This window comes from Acanthochromis polyacanthus, chromosome 13, assembly GCF_021347895.1.
Source record: "Acanthochromis polyacanthus isolate Apoly-LR-REF ecotype Palm Island chromosome 13, KAUST_Apoly_ChrSc, whole genome shotgun sequence".
NCBI lineage: Eukaryota > Metazoa > Chordata > Actinopteri > Pomacentridae > Acanthochromis > Acanthochromis polyacanthus.
In genome coordinates this window covers 19,978,935-19,995,891 of record NC_067125.1, presented here as the reverse complement: position 1 = coordinate 19,995,891, position 16,957 = coordinate 19,978,935, and the positions used below count along the sequence as shown (strand labels likewise).

The 16,957-nt window shown below is 41.8% G+C and overlaps 1 protein-coding gene, 1 long non-coding RNA gene and 1 pseudogene across 6 annotated transcripts in view; 1 reads left to right on the top strand and 2 right to left on the bottom strand.

Annotated features, from left to right (window-relative positions):
- Positions 1-16,957, top strand: part of LOC110972401 (melatonin receptor type 1B-B-like) — a 174,346-nt gene that overhangs the window by 26,272 nt on the left and 131,117 nt on the right. The window contains exons 3-5 of one of the 4 annotated variants that reach the window (XM_051958348.1): positions 8,989-9,037; positions 9,450-9,549; positions 9,909-10,909. The exons of 2 other annotated variants lie outside the window; for them this stretch is intronic. In XM_051958348.1, the coding sequence (XP_051814308.1) occupies positions 8,989-9,037; positions 9,450-9,549; positions 9,909-10,098 (339 nt within the window). In that variant the 3' untranslated portion in view covers positions 10,099-10,909. Of the gene's footprint in view, positions 1-6,115; positions 9,038-9,449; positions 10,917-16,957 lie in introns of those variants that run through there. One more of the 4 variants, XR_007946112.1, reaches the window with a different exon arrangement.
- LOC127536905 (uncharacterized) overlaps positions 1-16,957 on the bottom strand; it is a 211,239-nt gene that overhangs the window by 122,993 nt on the left and 71,289 nt on the right. The window lies entirely within an intron of this gene.
- On the bottom strand, positions 12,214-12,332 carry LOC127536949 (uncharacterized; annotated as a pseudogene).

Genomic DNA, 16,957 nt, shown 5'->3' with positions numbered 1-16,957 from the left:
GAGTGATCGCCTGGTAATGTGGAGGTTTTCGTTCACTTCTCATCTCCAGTATGTTGTGGGACACTCATTGAGACTATCTGAGCCGGTCAGTGTGGGGCAAAAAGCACGTTAGGGCGGACTTTGACATGGGGGGGCCAGCTGCCTCATACTTTTCGCTAGCCAAGCTGCTAGCTGAGCTGCTAAGCTGCCTGCCTGGCTAAATACTGGAGCTATGTCGAAAATTCATTTCTCCATCACTCACATGTATGAAATTACATATGGAAACAGACCCCAGGTTGAAAAAAACCGAAGTTCCCCTTTAAGAGCTAATCTTCCTACCAATAACTAGCAACATTAGAAATCTGCAGCTCTGGCAAGACATTGTCTCAGTGGGTATTTTAAGTGGAGAAAGACACATTAATTTTGCATATGTGTGGTAAAAAAGAAGCATCTGGTAAAGGAGTGAAAGCGTAAGAAAGTGAAACATTACTTTGTGATGAGAAGAGAGGAAAAATTTGGGAAAATGGAAGAACAGAATTAGACAGAAAAAAATCAGAAAGAGGGAATAGAAGGAAATAAATGTAACACAAAGGTGACTGTGAATATACAGCTATCATTCTGACTTGAGCCACCTTAAGGTGTGTGTGTGTGTGTGTGTGTGTGTGTGTGTGTGTGTGTGTGTGTGTGTGTGTGTGTGTGTGTGTGTGTGTGTGTGTGTGTGTGTGAGTGTGTTTGTCAAAGGTGATTAAAGTTGAAATTGGCAGAAATGAGGTAAAGGTATTCCACTATCTGTCAGACAGCCTTTGAGTTTTTGAAGAAAGATTTCATTGAAAATTGTCTACCTCCTTTCAAGACAGCTGCTGGTTTCCCTTCATTTCTATATTACTTACTGAGGTATACCTGAGATACCTTGGTAGGGGGTGGTTGTGGGGACTTACACAATGCCATGCTCACCCCTGGTCTGACTGGTGCTGGCTCATTTTCCCTTTCTCTTCTGGGAGACAAAGGAGGCTTTTGTTGGCCAAAGCTCCCCCAACACCCCACAACCTCTGAGTCTTTATCTGCCTTCAAGCAACACAAGGGAAGCACAGACAGCAGATTATATTGCCAGGCTTGGCAGCAAGTAAAAAAAAAAGCTGTTCCGAACTGAAGGAGCACTTTCTTTGAACAGGACTCAAATATCATGTGAATGCAGGTCTGAGACTTCACTGCTGCAATGTTAAGATTGTGTATTGTACGAGAGAAGATGAGAAGAGGCAGCAGAGCAGAGTAGTTTTTCACAGCTGTAGCCTTTAATGTTGACTAGATTTATCTAAGCAAAGCAAGGACAGAGTCTGGGCGGATCTTTTTCCTGGCCACTAATACAAGTTAATTTACATGGACATAGCTAATACCTGCATCTCAGAGATGTATTCAAACCTTTTGCAGTGCACCACATTTCTAAAATAAACTGGGTAGGTGTGTGTGAATACTTTTGATACAGTTTTAGTAGTAAATGTAAGCAATATTAGCAACCTTGACAAAGTCATTTTTCTTCCTCATTATTATTATTATTATTATTATTATTATCATTATTATTATTATTATTATTATTATGTGTCCAATAAACTGGACTGGTCAGACAGTATCAACACTCTTGACAGTAGTTTGAGTAGATTCTATTTGTCTTTCGGAGTGCTGAAAGTGCTCTCAAGATCCTCTTTTGAATCTGTTGGCAATGCAGTTGTATGCTGGGGCAGCAGCATTTATGCAGTCGACAGAAAGACACTCAACAAGCTGGTAAAAAAAAAAAAGGCCAGCTTTGTACCAGGAATTCTCCTCGACCCAGTGGAGTCAGTGAGAGACATAAAGAAGATGGCTAAGCTATCAGCAAAAACAAAAACTATCATACTGAATTCTGGTGCAGTATCAACAGATTCAGCCTGTGCATTATGTATCTGTACAATGTACATAAAATCTGCGCAATATTAATACTTCCTGTATCAGTATTTCTACTCATGAAAGAATCTGTGTAACACCATTAATTTGGGTAATATTATTATTTTCCACATCCAGAGGCATTTGTACAATTTATGTTTGCACTATCCCTTTTGCTACTGTAATATGGCAAATTTGACAGATGATAATGCCACAGTGGGGACACTGACACAAACAGTCCCTGACATCACAAACCCTCCCAGCAGAGACAGAGATTCACAACATTTAAATTAATACACTGTGAACACAGAAGGCCTGCTACAGGCTGGATGTGAGGCCTTCTGGAGCTGGAGCAGAATTTAGATGATCAGATCTCGGCTATTCCCAGAGGAGCTGGTTCCAGTGGACCAACTGGATGGACGGAGGTAGGATGCCCAACGTTAATAGATATGTATTTGAAGTTATGAACTGAAGTAGCCGAATCAAATCAAAAGTTCTTGATGACTTCCCCTGCTTTGACTGCTAGAAGCTTTTACTTGATTTTAAAATTGTCTGAGGAGGATGAAGGGATTTTGCAGAGTGCCAGTGCTCCAAACAACGTTTGAGAGTTAGAACATGTTATCAACAACTTCTGCAAGGCTGGCCCACTGCGACAATGCTGTGATCCTATATTGAAGACAGATCAGCCTGCGCAGGCATGATCACGGTCAGAAGATAAGAATATAACATAATGTCCAGACATTTAGTTTAACAACCTATGAGGCGTCTCTGACAACTAGATGGTCAGTGGTGAAGGTTTGCAGATCTTCAGAGGCTTATGTAGCAGCAATGTGATGGGCATGAAGAGGGCTGAATAAATGAAAAGCTGCCTCAGTTACACTAAGTGGGTGGACTGGACTTAAGTAGAAAATGATTGGCCAGAAAAGCTCCATTTTTTCCTTCTTACAGCTTGAATGTCTGTGGTCATTGTTAGCTAGCCATCCTAATGATCCATCCACACAAAAAGAGTGGAAATGCAAATATCACAATATGTCACCAGAAATTCAGAGCTTCATTCAGTTTAGTATACTGTAGCATTGCATAGTATACTGTAGTATAAGTAGTATAGTTAAGGTGCAATTTGAAGTTGTTGAGCTATTTTGAGATTGAACAAATGTTCAAACTAGAAACACATAATGTTTATATTAAACTTAAGTAGAAACAATGATAAAACTGGAAAACAGTCTCTCTCTCTCTCTCTCTCTCTCTCTCTCTCTCTCTCTCTCTCTCTCTCTCTCTCTCTCTCTCTCTCTCTCTCTCTCTCTCTCTCTCTCTCTCTCTCTCTCTCTCACACACACACACACACACACACACACACACACACACACACTCTCAGTACTTTCTCACATTCTAAGGCAACATGTGGCCTTGGGGCGGGACCAGTGTGTTATCCTCCATTGTAAACTGGAGTAAACACCTCTCCTGGTTCAATAGTCATCTCTTGTCTTTTTGGATGACATTTGTGGGTTTGGGCTTAGGCATTGAGCCATACACCTTTGGTTGCACAATTATCCCATTTACCCTGTGTGATGTTCCAGCCCCAGATGGTGTCTCTTCATTGCGATCAATGTTTTCCCATGCCACTGTTGTTGGAACATGAAGCTGGATGTTCGGCGGCTGTTGGCAACGGCACTTTTTGCTGTCGCCCCACCATGGCCACTGTCTTTGTCATTCTTTTGGCCCACTGCAACACTCTCACGTTCCAAAACTCCAGGATTTTCACCGACAAGCTCCGACAGACTATCCTGCAGCCCCCCCAGTCAAAAAACATGATTGACGTCTATAGACGTCATTGGCAGCGAACGTTCGGATTTTAATTGACGTCTATAGACGTCAATGGCAGCGAATGAGTTAATGCACTTTATATGCAACTTTAGTGTCAGATATAAGGTGTACCGTGCAGTCCAGATGTCAATGGAGTTTATTTGTGTGTGTGTTCACCAGTGAAGAGAGTTAGCATCCGGTAAATATTACCTTTAATGTGAATTAGCGATGCTAACTGAGCTAGCTGCTCAGTCGTAGCCTGATTAAATTTAATGTAGCATTAAACTAATGCTTAATGCAGTATTTGTTGTGTTGTGTTTCATGTAGACAGCTGAAGTGAGTTGTGTTAGTGCAATTTTACCACATTTAGTTACCAAGACTGTCCGTGGAGATGCTGAATCACATTAATATTATATACTGCTCAAAAAACTTAAAGGAACACTTTGAAAATACATCATATTTCAATACGGGGGGAAAACAAACTGGATATTAGCATTGATATGGACTGGATAATGTGTTAGGAATGAAAAGTGCCACATTGTTTGATGGGAATGAAAATTATCAACCCCCCGGGAGGTCTAAATTCAAGACACCTCAAAATCAAAGTGAAAAACTGATGTGGCAGGCTAGTCCATCTTGCTGAAATTCCTTGGCAGCAACTCAAAATGGTATTCAGTAGTTTGTATGTCCTCCATGTGCTTGTATGCATGACTGACGATGCCGGGACAAGCTCTGAATGAGATGACAGATGGTGTCCTGGGGTATCTCCTCCCAGAACTGGACCAGGGCATCGCTGAGCTCCTGGACAGTCTGAGGAGCAACCTGATGGTGTTGGACGGAACAAAACATAATGTTCCAAAGGTGTTCTATTGGATTCAGGTCAGGTGAGCGTGGGGACCAGCTAATGGTATCAGTTCCTTCATCCTCCAGGAACTGCATGAGTTCTCTTACCACATGAGACTGGGCAATGTCGTGCACCAGAAGGAATCCAGAACCACTGCACCAATACAGGGTCTGACAATGGGTCAAAGGATTTCATCCTGATACCTAATGGCAGTCAGAATGCCATTGTCCAGCCTGTGTAGAGGTCTGTGCGTCCCTCCATGGATATGCCTCCCCACACCATCACTGACCCACCACCAAACCGGTCATGCTGAACAATGTTACAGGCAGCATAACGTTCTCCATGGCTTCTCCAGACCCATTCATGTCTGTCACATGCGCTCAGAGTGAACCTGCTCTCATCTGTGAAAAGCACAGGGCACCAGTGGTGGACTTGCAGATTCCTGTGTTCTATTGCAAATGCCAGCCGAGCTCCACGGTGCCAGTCAGTGAGCACAGCGGGCACTAGAGGACACTGGGCCCTCAGACCACTCTCATTACATCTCTTTCTGATTGTTTGATCAGAGACATTCACACCAGTGGTCTGCTGGAGGTCATTTTGTAGAGCTATTGCAGTGCTCATCCTGTTCCTCTTTGCACAAAGGAGCAGATACCTGTCCTGCTGATCGGTTGAGGACCTTCGACAGCCCTGTCAAGCTCTCCCAGACTAACTGCCTGTCTCCTGGAATCTACTCCATGTGCTTGAGAATGTGGTGGGAGACACAGCAAACTTTCTGGCAATGGCATGCATTGATGTGCCATCCTGGAGGAGTTGGACTGTCTGTGGAACCTCTGTAGGGTCCAGGTATCGCCTCATGCTACCAGAAGTGACACTTACCCTAGCCAAATGCAAAACTAGTGAAAAACAGTCAGACAATATTAGGAAGGAAAAAAAATGTCAGTGGCCTTCACCTGTAAACTCATTCCTGTTTTGGGGGTTGTCTCATTGTTACCCCTCTAGTGCATCTGTTGTTAATTTTATAAACACCAAAGCAGCTGAAACTGACTAAAAAGCCCCTCAGTTACTTACTTGACTAGATCAGTATCCCACATGTTTCACTGGTTTGATGCAATACTTAGATTAAAAAGTGTTCCTTTATTTTATTTATTTTTTTGAGCAGTGTATTTAGAAAACCTAAATGTGATTAAAAACGTCAGGTTAAGATTGTGTGTTGCCAGTAGTCAGGACTATTTACTGAGTCTCTGAAGTTAAACTAGACAAAGCAGTAAATACTCTTTAATCATTAGCAGTGTTTAATGACTGATCCACATGTTGTAGTACTTCTTACTGCAGTGTAGATTGGAAAAATAAACTCTCAGAAAATTACAAAAGTATTGATTAACACTGCAGTTATAACATTTAAATTGCAGCAAAGCTGAAGAATAAATCCTCTCCCCTGAAGCTAAAGTGACTACAAGCCTTTCTGTCTTTCAGGACTGAGAAAGCTACTGGAATTCGGAAATCTGTCCAGGGTCATTTTAAAATGAACCTCTGCTGTTCATACTGATACTGTGACGTCTGTCTTCATCTCAGGTGTCTCATGTTCACTGTGAGGATCTTCTGACTGAAGCCAACAGATTGACACCTTCATCTGCATGTGAAGAAGCAGACTGAATGGATGACATCCTCAGTGAACCACTTCCTGTTTACCTTTCACTAACAGAAGGACAGACCAACTCTTTCAGGAGTTTATTATTCTCTGTTCTTAGTATTCAGGTGTTCCACTGATCACCTTAACTTCAACTCTGCTGTTGTACTATAAATACAATATAAAAAGTCCATGTTATTTATAGCAGATATGCAGCATCCATTCAAGGCAGGATCTTCATTATTACCTTTATTAAACATTTAAAAACTACATTATTTAACAATTCTGAACTGTAAAGATGTGTAAACGCTTGTAATAAATGGATGAAATAAATAATGTGTTGCTGACAGTGAAATGTAAAACCTGAACAGTCACAAGATAAGTTGTATTATGAAGAGAGGAGCTGAATCTGCAGCATTATTGTTGTTATTGAAAGGATGAGGAGGACATCAGTGCTGCTCTTCCTCAAATTGATAAAAGAGAGAAGACTCTTCAAACAACCACAGCTGGATGTTCATGTTCTCTGGAGCTCTCAGTCCATCAGACCAGATGTTTCCAATGATCCAGACCAAGGCTGGAAGGAAAAGACACTAACAGTGAGGAAAAGATCTCCAAGGTTCTTTTATTCCAACTGCTGGAACAGTAAATATGAGAGTGAACACAGCAGGATATGAATGGAACATAACAGAGTGTTGTGTTTTTGTTCTATTTTTTAAACTTATGGAAATGTTTCTTTTCCTGGCTGAGGCCAAAGAACATTTCATTGCCTCAGATGTACAATAAAGTTTATTCTGTTATATTCTAATATATCATTAGCACTCTGATTAAATGAGCTCCACACAGTTATCTAATTGTATACTGTTGTAGAAAAAAACTGCTGTTCTGTTTCATACAGAAGTGGGTAGAGTAGCCAAAAATTGTACTTCAGAGTAACATTACTTCAAAAATAATATTACTCAAGTAGAAGTAAAAAGTAGTCATCCAAAAAATTACTCAAGTAAGAGTAAAAAAGTATTTGGTGAAAAGACTACTCATGTACTGAAAGTACGGAGTAACTGTTTGATTGCAATATCCGATTTTTTATTTTTTTTAGAAATTATGAGATCAGACAGCCAAAAATGTAAAACAATGTGCAAATTCTGGTATTTCCAAATAATAAAATTTAAAAAATAGCAAAAATAAACATCTTTACAAAATGACAAGGCACAAAAAAACACACATTTCCAAATCTCAGTTTTTCACAACATAAAGCTTTGAAACAAATACCTGAAGTAAGGTAACGTTTGTATGTTTGAACAGTGCAAACTACTTCCAGTGACAAGATATACTGCATGCTCAGAGTCTATGACATAGACTGTATGGGAATGTTGTATCCCCCCATGCGGACCTATCAAGCCTGACATCACGCTTCACTTCGACTGTGTTAGTAAACAGAAGACAACAGACGGAGACATCCGCTAATGCTATAATAATGTTTTCAGACTACGAAGCAAGATCAAATTTCTCGAAAATGCTTCCGTTTTTTCATTCCCTGTCTGCTACATGTGAAGAGTTTGTGCCGCTATGCCGCTAATGTGACTGCAGAGTGACATCTGGTGAAACGGAGTCACATGATTATTGTTGCTTCGTCTGATTGGTGAAACCCAGTCATGTGGTCGATCTACTGGGGGCATCTCTCTGGCAAAATAAAGCATATCTAATGTGGTAAATAAAAACGTAATGAGCCAAGTGTAGCCCAGTGTAACGGAGTAACAGTAGCGTGTCTTCTTCACAAATCTACTCAAGTGAAAGTAAAAGTATGGCAGAGAAAAACTAGTCTCAGAAGTACATTTTTTTCATAAAGTTACTTAAGTAAATGTAACGGAGTAAATGTAACTCGTTACTATCCACCTCTGGTTTCACATTAACAGCAGAAGAAAGTATCAGTCTGCAGTTGAGTGTGATAGAATAGAATCATACAATAGAATAGAATCACTTTATTCATCCCTGAAGGGAAATTCAGTGGTGGGTAGACCTCAGTAATGTTACTGCAAGAATTATTTCAACACAAGCTGTTAAAAGCAGTCTGAACCAAAGAACAGAGATATTAACTCAGAACTAAATTAAGTTTCATTCATTGAACTGAGAGATTAACATTTATCTGTAACAGAGTTCTGAGGACGAAAATTCATTTGTATCTGCTGATCATTAATATTATCGATCTGTTAATATTGATCAGCTGTGACCTGCAGGACACTTAGTTCTAGCTAACAATCAATTTATCAATCTGACAAACTTGAATTAGCATATCTGTTAACACTAAGTCAGGAAACATAGCCTGAGCTTTACAGAACAACTATAAAATATGACGTTAGAACATGCTTACCATCAAAGGTTACAGTTTAATGTTAACTTACAGTAACTTCAGCTACAGTAATGTGCACCCCCTGTCAAAAGTTTTAGGACACTGTCTCATTCAAATATAGTAGAACCTGTCCTACAACTTTTGACAGGGGGTGTATTTCATCATATGGATGTGATCAGGGCAGGACTCTGATCATACATGTAAAGTTTCAGGCAGATTGGAGCATGTTCAGGGCATTTACACAGCATTTGAAATTTCATGGCGAAGGATCAAAATTCCAGAGGCCGCCACAGACACGCCCTTTGACTTTGGTAGATACAGCCCCTGTCAAAAGTTGTAGGACAGGTTCTACTTTATTTGAATGAGAAAGTGTCCTAAAACGTTTGACAGGGGGTGTATACCTTTTAGTATATTTAGAATTGCTGTTGATGGAGAGAAACAATGTGATAATTTTTTTTTTTTCTCTGTCAAAAGGCAGCTGAGGATCTGAGGCAGGCAGAAAGCCAAAGCCAGATGTCAAGAGGTAAGCATATGAGGGGTAAAGGTTAGGATAGGGAAAGGTTGGTCTTTTTTTCTTCCCTATTGTCCTGCTTCCAGCCCGCCTCTAACTCCTACTGTCCTCTCTTAGGCTGATGCAAGACAGCTCACTTTTTACAGGTGCTGAAAAGTGAAATCATTTCAACTTTTTAATGCTGCTCAGCACCTCCACTGTTAATTACATCACAAGGTCAGGTTTTTTCGCTAGGTAGCAAAAAACTGGGCAAAACACAATGCGAGTCAGCTTTAGACTTAACAGATTTGATGCACACACTCCACGACTTCCTGACTGGAAGACTGCATCTTTATTTCCTGTACCATACTATTGATTTGTTCTGTATCTTTATATATCTATGTATTTTTAGTTGGTGTTTTGTTAACTGTCTTTTTTATGGCAGGTCAAAGGCTTCATTGGGAAAAGAGCAGTCTCCCTGGAAATCCCTCCGTCTTAAAGAAGCACAGATACCTACCCTCAGTGGAGGATCAACCCATAAACATGTGAGAACAAGACTACTACTGTAGAGGATAATTATAAAATTTTTAATTGTTGTAACATTGATAGAAAAGTGCACATTTTGAGAGTAAGGCTGTGTATAATCTCATGTTAACAAGAAACACATAATGCATCCTTATGACTTTTTCTTTTTTTTTTTAACCAGGCTTTTAGGAGGTGGTCAAAGGTCTTGAGTCATTGTTACCTAGAGCTTGCATCGATTTCATTCTCATGAACGCATACACTGCCTTCAAGAAATATATTCATATTAACTCTCAGTTGGGCTAAGGAGGAGCTGCTTAGATTTTGGTGGTCAAGTTTAGGAACACACACTGCCCATTGTTCTGTTCTCTTTATATTTCAGGACATTGAATCCAGAGAGGCTGAGGCAGACATTGCAGAGAAGACCATGGGCATCTACACAGTCCGAGCAGAGGGTCATGGTTCTGATGATTCTGATGGTCCAGGTGATGGACGCTTTGCTGATGTTGGTCTTGTGCTGGAAGGCGTGGAAGTTCTCCATAACCTGCAGAGTATCAGCCATGCATACGTGATGCTTTATGGACTGATCTATGCACTCAACTTGAGCTATCCAAAAAGCCTGAAGCGTACATTCTAGGTGTACCAGAAAATCCTGATGGACCTGGACTCAACCAAGCTTTCACCAAAAGTACAGGGACTGAAACTCAAATTGCTCCAGTGATTTGGCGGACAATAATGCACTTATACAGCTCATTCCTCATTTTTCTGTTTCCTTTTTTCCCCCAGTCAGACAGGATCTTGTGTTTAAATAATCCCTTAGTTCTTGAAGGGTGCTTCAAAGAAATACCTGTTTGATAGATGCGTATCTGTTAAAGACTTTTTTAAGTTTTGGTGTCCAAGTATTTAACAGGGAGGTAATGTAATGGGATGCATGAGTGTGGCTGTGTAGGTGGGTTCTTAGGGAGTTTCTTGGTGTGTTAGCTGGCATTGTTGTAGTGCCTCAGCTCAAACAGTATTTTTCTTTCTTTCCAGATTTAATGGGAGCTAGTTAAGTGTTTAAAAGATTTCTTCTAAAAAGGTGCTTCAGTTCCTGCCAAAGCCTTTTATCACTCAAGTTCTTATATTGAATGGAAATAATGGATGAAATGCAACATAGGGCCTTGTTGTGAATGTATGTTTTTTCAGTTGAAAATTATACAAGTTAGATTGATTAGAAAGCTGGAAGATTTTGTACATGCATTAACATTGAAGATGATATTAAAAGGCTTTAATGGCAATAAATCTGTTAAATCAACAAGGTGGTCTGATAGTTCTTATATGCATCATTATAAGATTGTACTGTATGGGAAAGAATTAAATAAATGTGATGCATTTTGATAAATTTGGTTTATTACAGAAGCATAAATAACATGTAATTCAAACAATATATTTCATGTATTTTAAATAAATATTGTCATTATTATTAATTTAGAGTAATTATACTTTATTAATACTAAATACATAAACCTGAGGATTATGCATTTCAAATAAATAGACTTTATTAAACTCAAATATTCCTCATGTAAGGTTTATTTGGTAGGTTTGTGTGAAAAAAATTATCTAAAAAAGTACATGGAAATTTGTCATTTAATAAAATTATATAAATCGTAAAAGTTAGGGTTAAATATTTCTGAATGCATGACCACATTTTGTTTCTTTTTCTTTCACTATTGAGGTTGGACGGTTAATGCTGCTAAACGGAAGCCAAAGTCTTTCACTGCAATCTGGATTCCCACATTCACGGAAAATCTTGGAGTTAAGCCCCACTTTAACCTCGACCAGCAAGACCACCAAGTTTGCCTACCTACACTCAACAAAAATATAAACGCAACGCTTTTGTTTTTGCTTCCATTTTTTATGAGATGAACTCAAAGATGTAAAACTTTTTCTACATACACAATATCACCATTTCTCTCAAATATTGTTCACAAATCTGTCTAAATCTGTGATAGTGAGCACTTCTCCTTTGTTGAGATAATCCATCCCACCTCACAAGTGTGCCATATCGAGATGCTGATTAGACACCATGATTAGTGCACAGGTGTGCCTTAGACTGCCCACAATAAAAGGCCACTCTGAAAGGTGCAGTTTCGTTTTATTGGGGGTGTCCACTCCTCTTCAATGGCTGTGCGAAGTTGTTGGATATTGGCGGGAACTGGTACACGCTGTCGTATACGCAGATCCAGAGCATCCCAAACATGCTCAATGGGTGACATGTCGGGTGAGCATGCTGGCCATGCAAGAACTGGGACATTTTCAGCTTCCAAGAATTGTGTACACATCCTTGCAACATGGGGCCGTGCATTATCCTGCTGCAACATGAGGTGATGTTCTTGGATGTGTGGCACAACAATGGGCCTCAGGATCTCGTCACGGTATTTCTGTGCATTCAAATTAAAAAAATGGTAAATGGTTGTATTTATATAGCGCTTTTATCCAAAGTGCTTTACATGATACGTCACATTCACCCATTCACACACTGACGGCGGAAGCTGCCATGCAAGGCGCTAACCACGACCCATCAGGAGCAATTAGGGGTTAGGTGTCTTGCTCAGGGACACCTCGACATGAGCTTGACAGGCCGAGGATCGAACCGGCAACCTTACGGTTACAAGACGGCCACTCTACCCACTGAGCCATGCCGCCCCAAAATACAGCACCTGGTATTCCCAAGCGGTCTTCCGTCCAAGTACTAACCAGGCCCGACGCTGCTTGGCTTCCGAGATCAGACGAGAGCGGGCGTGCCCAGTGTGGTGTGGCCGTAAGCCATCAATAAAACTCACCTGTGTTCTTCTTCGTCCATAACAGACACCTGCCTATACCATAACCCCACCGCCACCATGGGCCACTCCATCCACAACATTGACATCAGAAAACTGCTCACCCACACGACGCCACACACGCTGTCTGCCATCTGCCCTGAACAGTGTAAACTGGGATTCATCCGTGAAGAGAACACCTCTCCAACGTGCCAGACACCATCCAATGTGAGCATTTGCCCACTCAAATCGGTTACGACGATGAACTGGAGTCAGGTGGAGACTCCGATGAGGACGACGAGCATGCAGATGAGCTTCCTTGAGACGGTTTCTGACAGTTTGTGAAGAAAATCTTTGGTTATGCAAAGCTGTTTCAGCAGCTGTCCGAGTGGCTGGTCTCAGACCATCTTGGAGGTGAACATGCTGGATGTGGAGGTCCTGGGCTGGTGTGGTTACACGTGGTCTGCGGTTGTGAGGCTGGTCGGATGTACTGCCAAATTCTCTGAAACGCCTTTGGAGACGGCTTATGGTAGAGAAATGAACATTCAATACACGAGCAACAGCTCTGGTTGACATTCCTGCTGTTAGCATGCCAATTGCACGCTCCCTCAAATCTTGCCACATCTGTGGCATTGTGCTGTGTGATAAAACTGCACCTTTCAGAGTGGCCTTTTATTGTGGGCAGTCTAAGGCACACCTGTGCACTAATCATGGTGTCTAATCAGCATCTTGATCTGTGAGGTGGGATGGATTATCTCAGCAAAGGAGAAGTGCTCACTATCACAGATTTAGACAGATTTGTGAACAATATTTGAGAGAAATGGTGATATTGTGTATGTGGAAAAAGTTTTAGATCTTTAAATTTATCTCATTAAAAATGGGAGCAAAAACAAAAGCGTTGCATTTATATTTTTGTTGAGCGTAGATGCAGTTTGACTGAGCATCAAACGTTTTTCGTCATGGGATGGATCTGCAAGATCTGTAACTTTGTTGTCACTGAGGCAAATGAACTTTTGAGGCACTACACGTTAAGGCATGACCACAGCGAAATTCTCCCCTGTTTACATGCTAATTGCCCCTGCTCTTTCATACATGAATGTTCAGTGGCACATGAATCTTCAGGCGAGTTTGAAGTCGAAGAATTGAAAGATGAAGAAATTGAATTTAAATTAGGTTATGTTTTACTGAAATTGGAGAGCATTTACAACGTGCCAAGCAAGTGCATTACTGAAGTAGTCTCAGAGCTTCAGTTTATATCTGCTTCAGTGTCATGTGCTGGCATAAGAACGATTTTAAACTCATGTTTGAGCAAAAATGACAAATGACTGTGTACTTGAAGAGCAAGTTGTCTCAGACTTAAACAGTTGAGTGAGTCAACTGTAGGGGACACTACGTTATGATTTTGCACTCGTTGATTAGGGCACCACCTCGTTAGAGGATTTAATTAATTAACATTAATAAAAAATAATATTCATATAAAATTTGATCAATCTCATATCTTAAAGGTTTGAATTCTCGTTAAAGGGACCCACATTCTTACACAAGAAACACTCAAAACTATAATTTTGTCAGGGCCCTCTCCTCACCCCTCCCCACCTGACATCCCTAAAAGACCCCTTTTTTCCTATCTCTCTCCTCCCTGTCTCTCCCTCTATCTCCTCTCCACTCTTCTGTCTCCCATCTGCTCCTCTGCCTCTGCTTCCTTCCCCAGTGTGACACCTGAGTAGAGTGTGGGCTCACACCTGCCTCCACTCAGGTAATCAGCCTTCCCCGCGGGTCCCCGACAGCTGAAGGACATCCACCTGATTACACAACCAGCAATAAGAACCGGCTCATCCTTCCACTCCCTGCCAGATTGTTGAATACGATTTACTCGTCAGTTCACTCTCTAGCCACACAGTAGCCTGTTGAAGTTTTCGTGAGTTTTAACACGCTGTGTCTTTTCCTCCTGTCTAGACTCTGCTGTCCGGGATCCCATCTCCGAGTCCCTCGTCTGTCTCCCCCAGGAACCATTCGGCACCCTGCAAATTCCCCTTGGACCCCCCCAGTCAGCCCGGAACCCCCCACTCCTGAACTCCCCACCAGTTCGCCTCCCTCCAACTGGAACCCATAGCAGTGTGCCGGCTGCTCCCCACCTCCGATGTCTCATCCAAGTCACCACCTGGACGCTAGCCGTCTCCCAGCCACTGGACACCTTGGCCGCCGGATCGCCGAGGTCCTAAAGCCTAGCCTCCTCTGGCCCCCATTCCCTTGGATCGTCGCTTCCCCCCTTCCTGCCACTGGTCGCCAGGGATCCGTCTCCACCATCGGCTACACTCCGGTCCCTCCTCCTCCCGACCGACAGTGGCCGCCGATCCCCGGCTCCAGAACCACCCAGGCCCCCCCAAACCCACTCCACCAGCCGCTTCCTCCGTACCTGCTTCTCATCATCTCCCATCAGCCACTATCCTCTCAGTTAACAATAAAATCATTCTCATCTCCTCTGGTGTTGGTAGTGTGACTCTCTGCTCGGGTCCAGCTCCCTAGTTTGTGACAAATTTGGTCTAAATGAAAGCATTTATTTGCTATTCTATTGAATAAACAAGTGAGATCCTATTTACAGTGCCTATATAATGTGTGTGTATGTGCGTGCGGGTGTGTGTGTCTGTGGAATGTGTGGGTGTGCGTGTGGCGAGAGGTTTGTGTGTGTGTGTGTGTGTGTGTGTGTTCAAAGCATAGTATGGTGAGAAGGAAATATGATGAGAGAAGAGCCAGATAACTAACCTGACGAGGTACACGGTAATTTGGATTAAAATCAATGATTTGTAAAGGAATAAATGGATTAAATGAATTTAATTAATCAAGTGATTAGTAGTATCAACCCAGAAATCAGAATCGGAGCCTTTCAATCAGCCTTACGGTAACGGAACCATCTGTCGGAGTTGACTCCTGGCTGGGACCGTGCGAGCCTTCAGCGGACGCTTCAAAACGGACCTGGACTTGCTGGTTCTGTGCGTAGTATCGTCGTTATGGCAAAGCATTGATGTCCTGCTGTCAGGGATTGATTCCGTTCATGGAAATCTGGGCCAGCAGCTTTCCGGTTAACAGCCGAATGGAGTAGGTTGATCGGGAGTCAATTGATTTAAAAAAGGCTGGTTCTTAATTAGTTCTTCGGAGTAAAATGAGTAAAATTCGGCTTAAAGTGAGCAGAAATGTCTAGATTAATGTTACAGAAGTTAAGAGATAAATACTTAACAAACTTTGATGATGAAGGAACTTAAAAAAAAATAGGAAAAAACGCGCTTTAGATAAGAAAATAATGGGAACCTTCGTCATGGATTCCCCAGGGAGAGAAGAACAGGAAGAGGGTAAGAGAGAACTGATGTGGGCTACGGCTGAATTTATCTGTGGGTCCGGCTAAGGTGAGGACCTGGGCGGAGAGAGAAACTTCACAGAAAAAACATAAAATCACAGCAGTTTTACTGGGTTTTGGCAAATGTCCCACAACAGTTTTGTTCCATGCTGAAATCTGTTTATTTAGCTGTGCTGTGCAAGGCTGTGGATGTAAAAAAAAAAAAAAAAAAGTATGGCTATGAGGTAGTGCTCGAGCCACTATTAAAAGATCTTGTTAAGTTGGAAGAGAAAGGGCTCTTCATTTCCGTTGTTGGAAAAAGGTGCCCATTCAGTTGGTGGCTTCTTGGAAAGCTTTTCTGGATCCTATGTCTGTAGGTTTTGTTTAGGAAGTCTCTCAGAGTTTCAGGAAAAAGTCAGAACTGGGTCCTTCCAAGCAAGAGCAAAGCATGAACACTCTTCATGTACAAACAGCTTTAGAGAGTCCCACTGACAGTCAGTGCTTTGGTGTGAAAAGGTAGTGTGCCTTAACCAATCAGCTGAAATATTTTCATGTTTTGTCTGGGTATCCACCAGACTCCATGACCTGTTTGAGGGAATAGTACCTCTTGCGCTGGCTTTGTGCCTCAATGTTTTCATGAAGGAAAAATACTTTACCTTGTCTCAACTCAATGACCAATCAGAGAGTTCCCCTACAAGTGGACTGATGAAACTGACAGCCCACAGCCAGTCCTGCTGAACATCTCTGCCAGAAAAAGTGTTGGTGGAAACGCTCATGAAAATTGGAGCTTATTGCGTCATCTTCCTTTCATCATTGGACGCAAAGTGTCTGAAAGTGAACCAGCATAGCATCTTCTAATGGACCTCAAAGACATTGTTGAAGTGGTAGTTTCTCCACTTCACACTGATGACACGATTAGATACCTGGGGCCTCATTTATAAAACATTGCGTAGGATCCATACTAAAGTTTGCGTACGCCGATAATACGAAAAGGGCGTATGCCCCTCGCCCCTGATTTATAAGACTTTGCGTAAGCACAGCTGCATGCAATTTCTTGATAAATCACACACCAGCTGGAAGATTGCACAGGTGGATCCACCTCACATTCCGCCCACAACACACCCACATTTTACCATGAATGGTTAATGCAAAGTAACTCATGAATGTATCTGTATATAAATAAGCTGCTGATCCACGGCATTTCACGCAGCGCCGGCCGGCAGTCTTCACTGCTGTGTGTCAGGATGAATGAATCATGTGTTGACCCAGGCCACCCTGCCACTAAATTTGTTATGATCATGT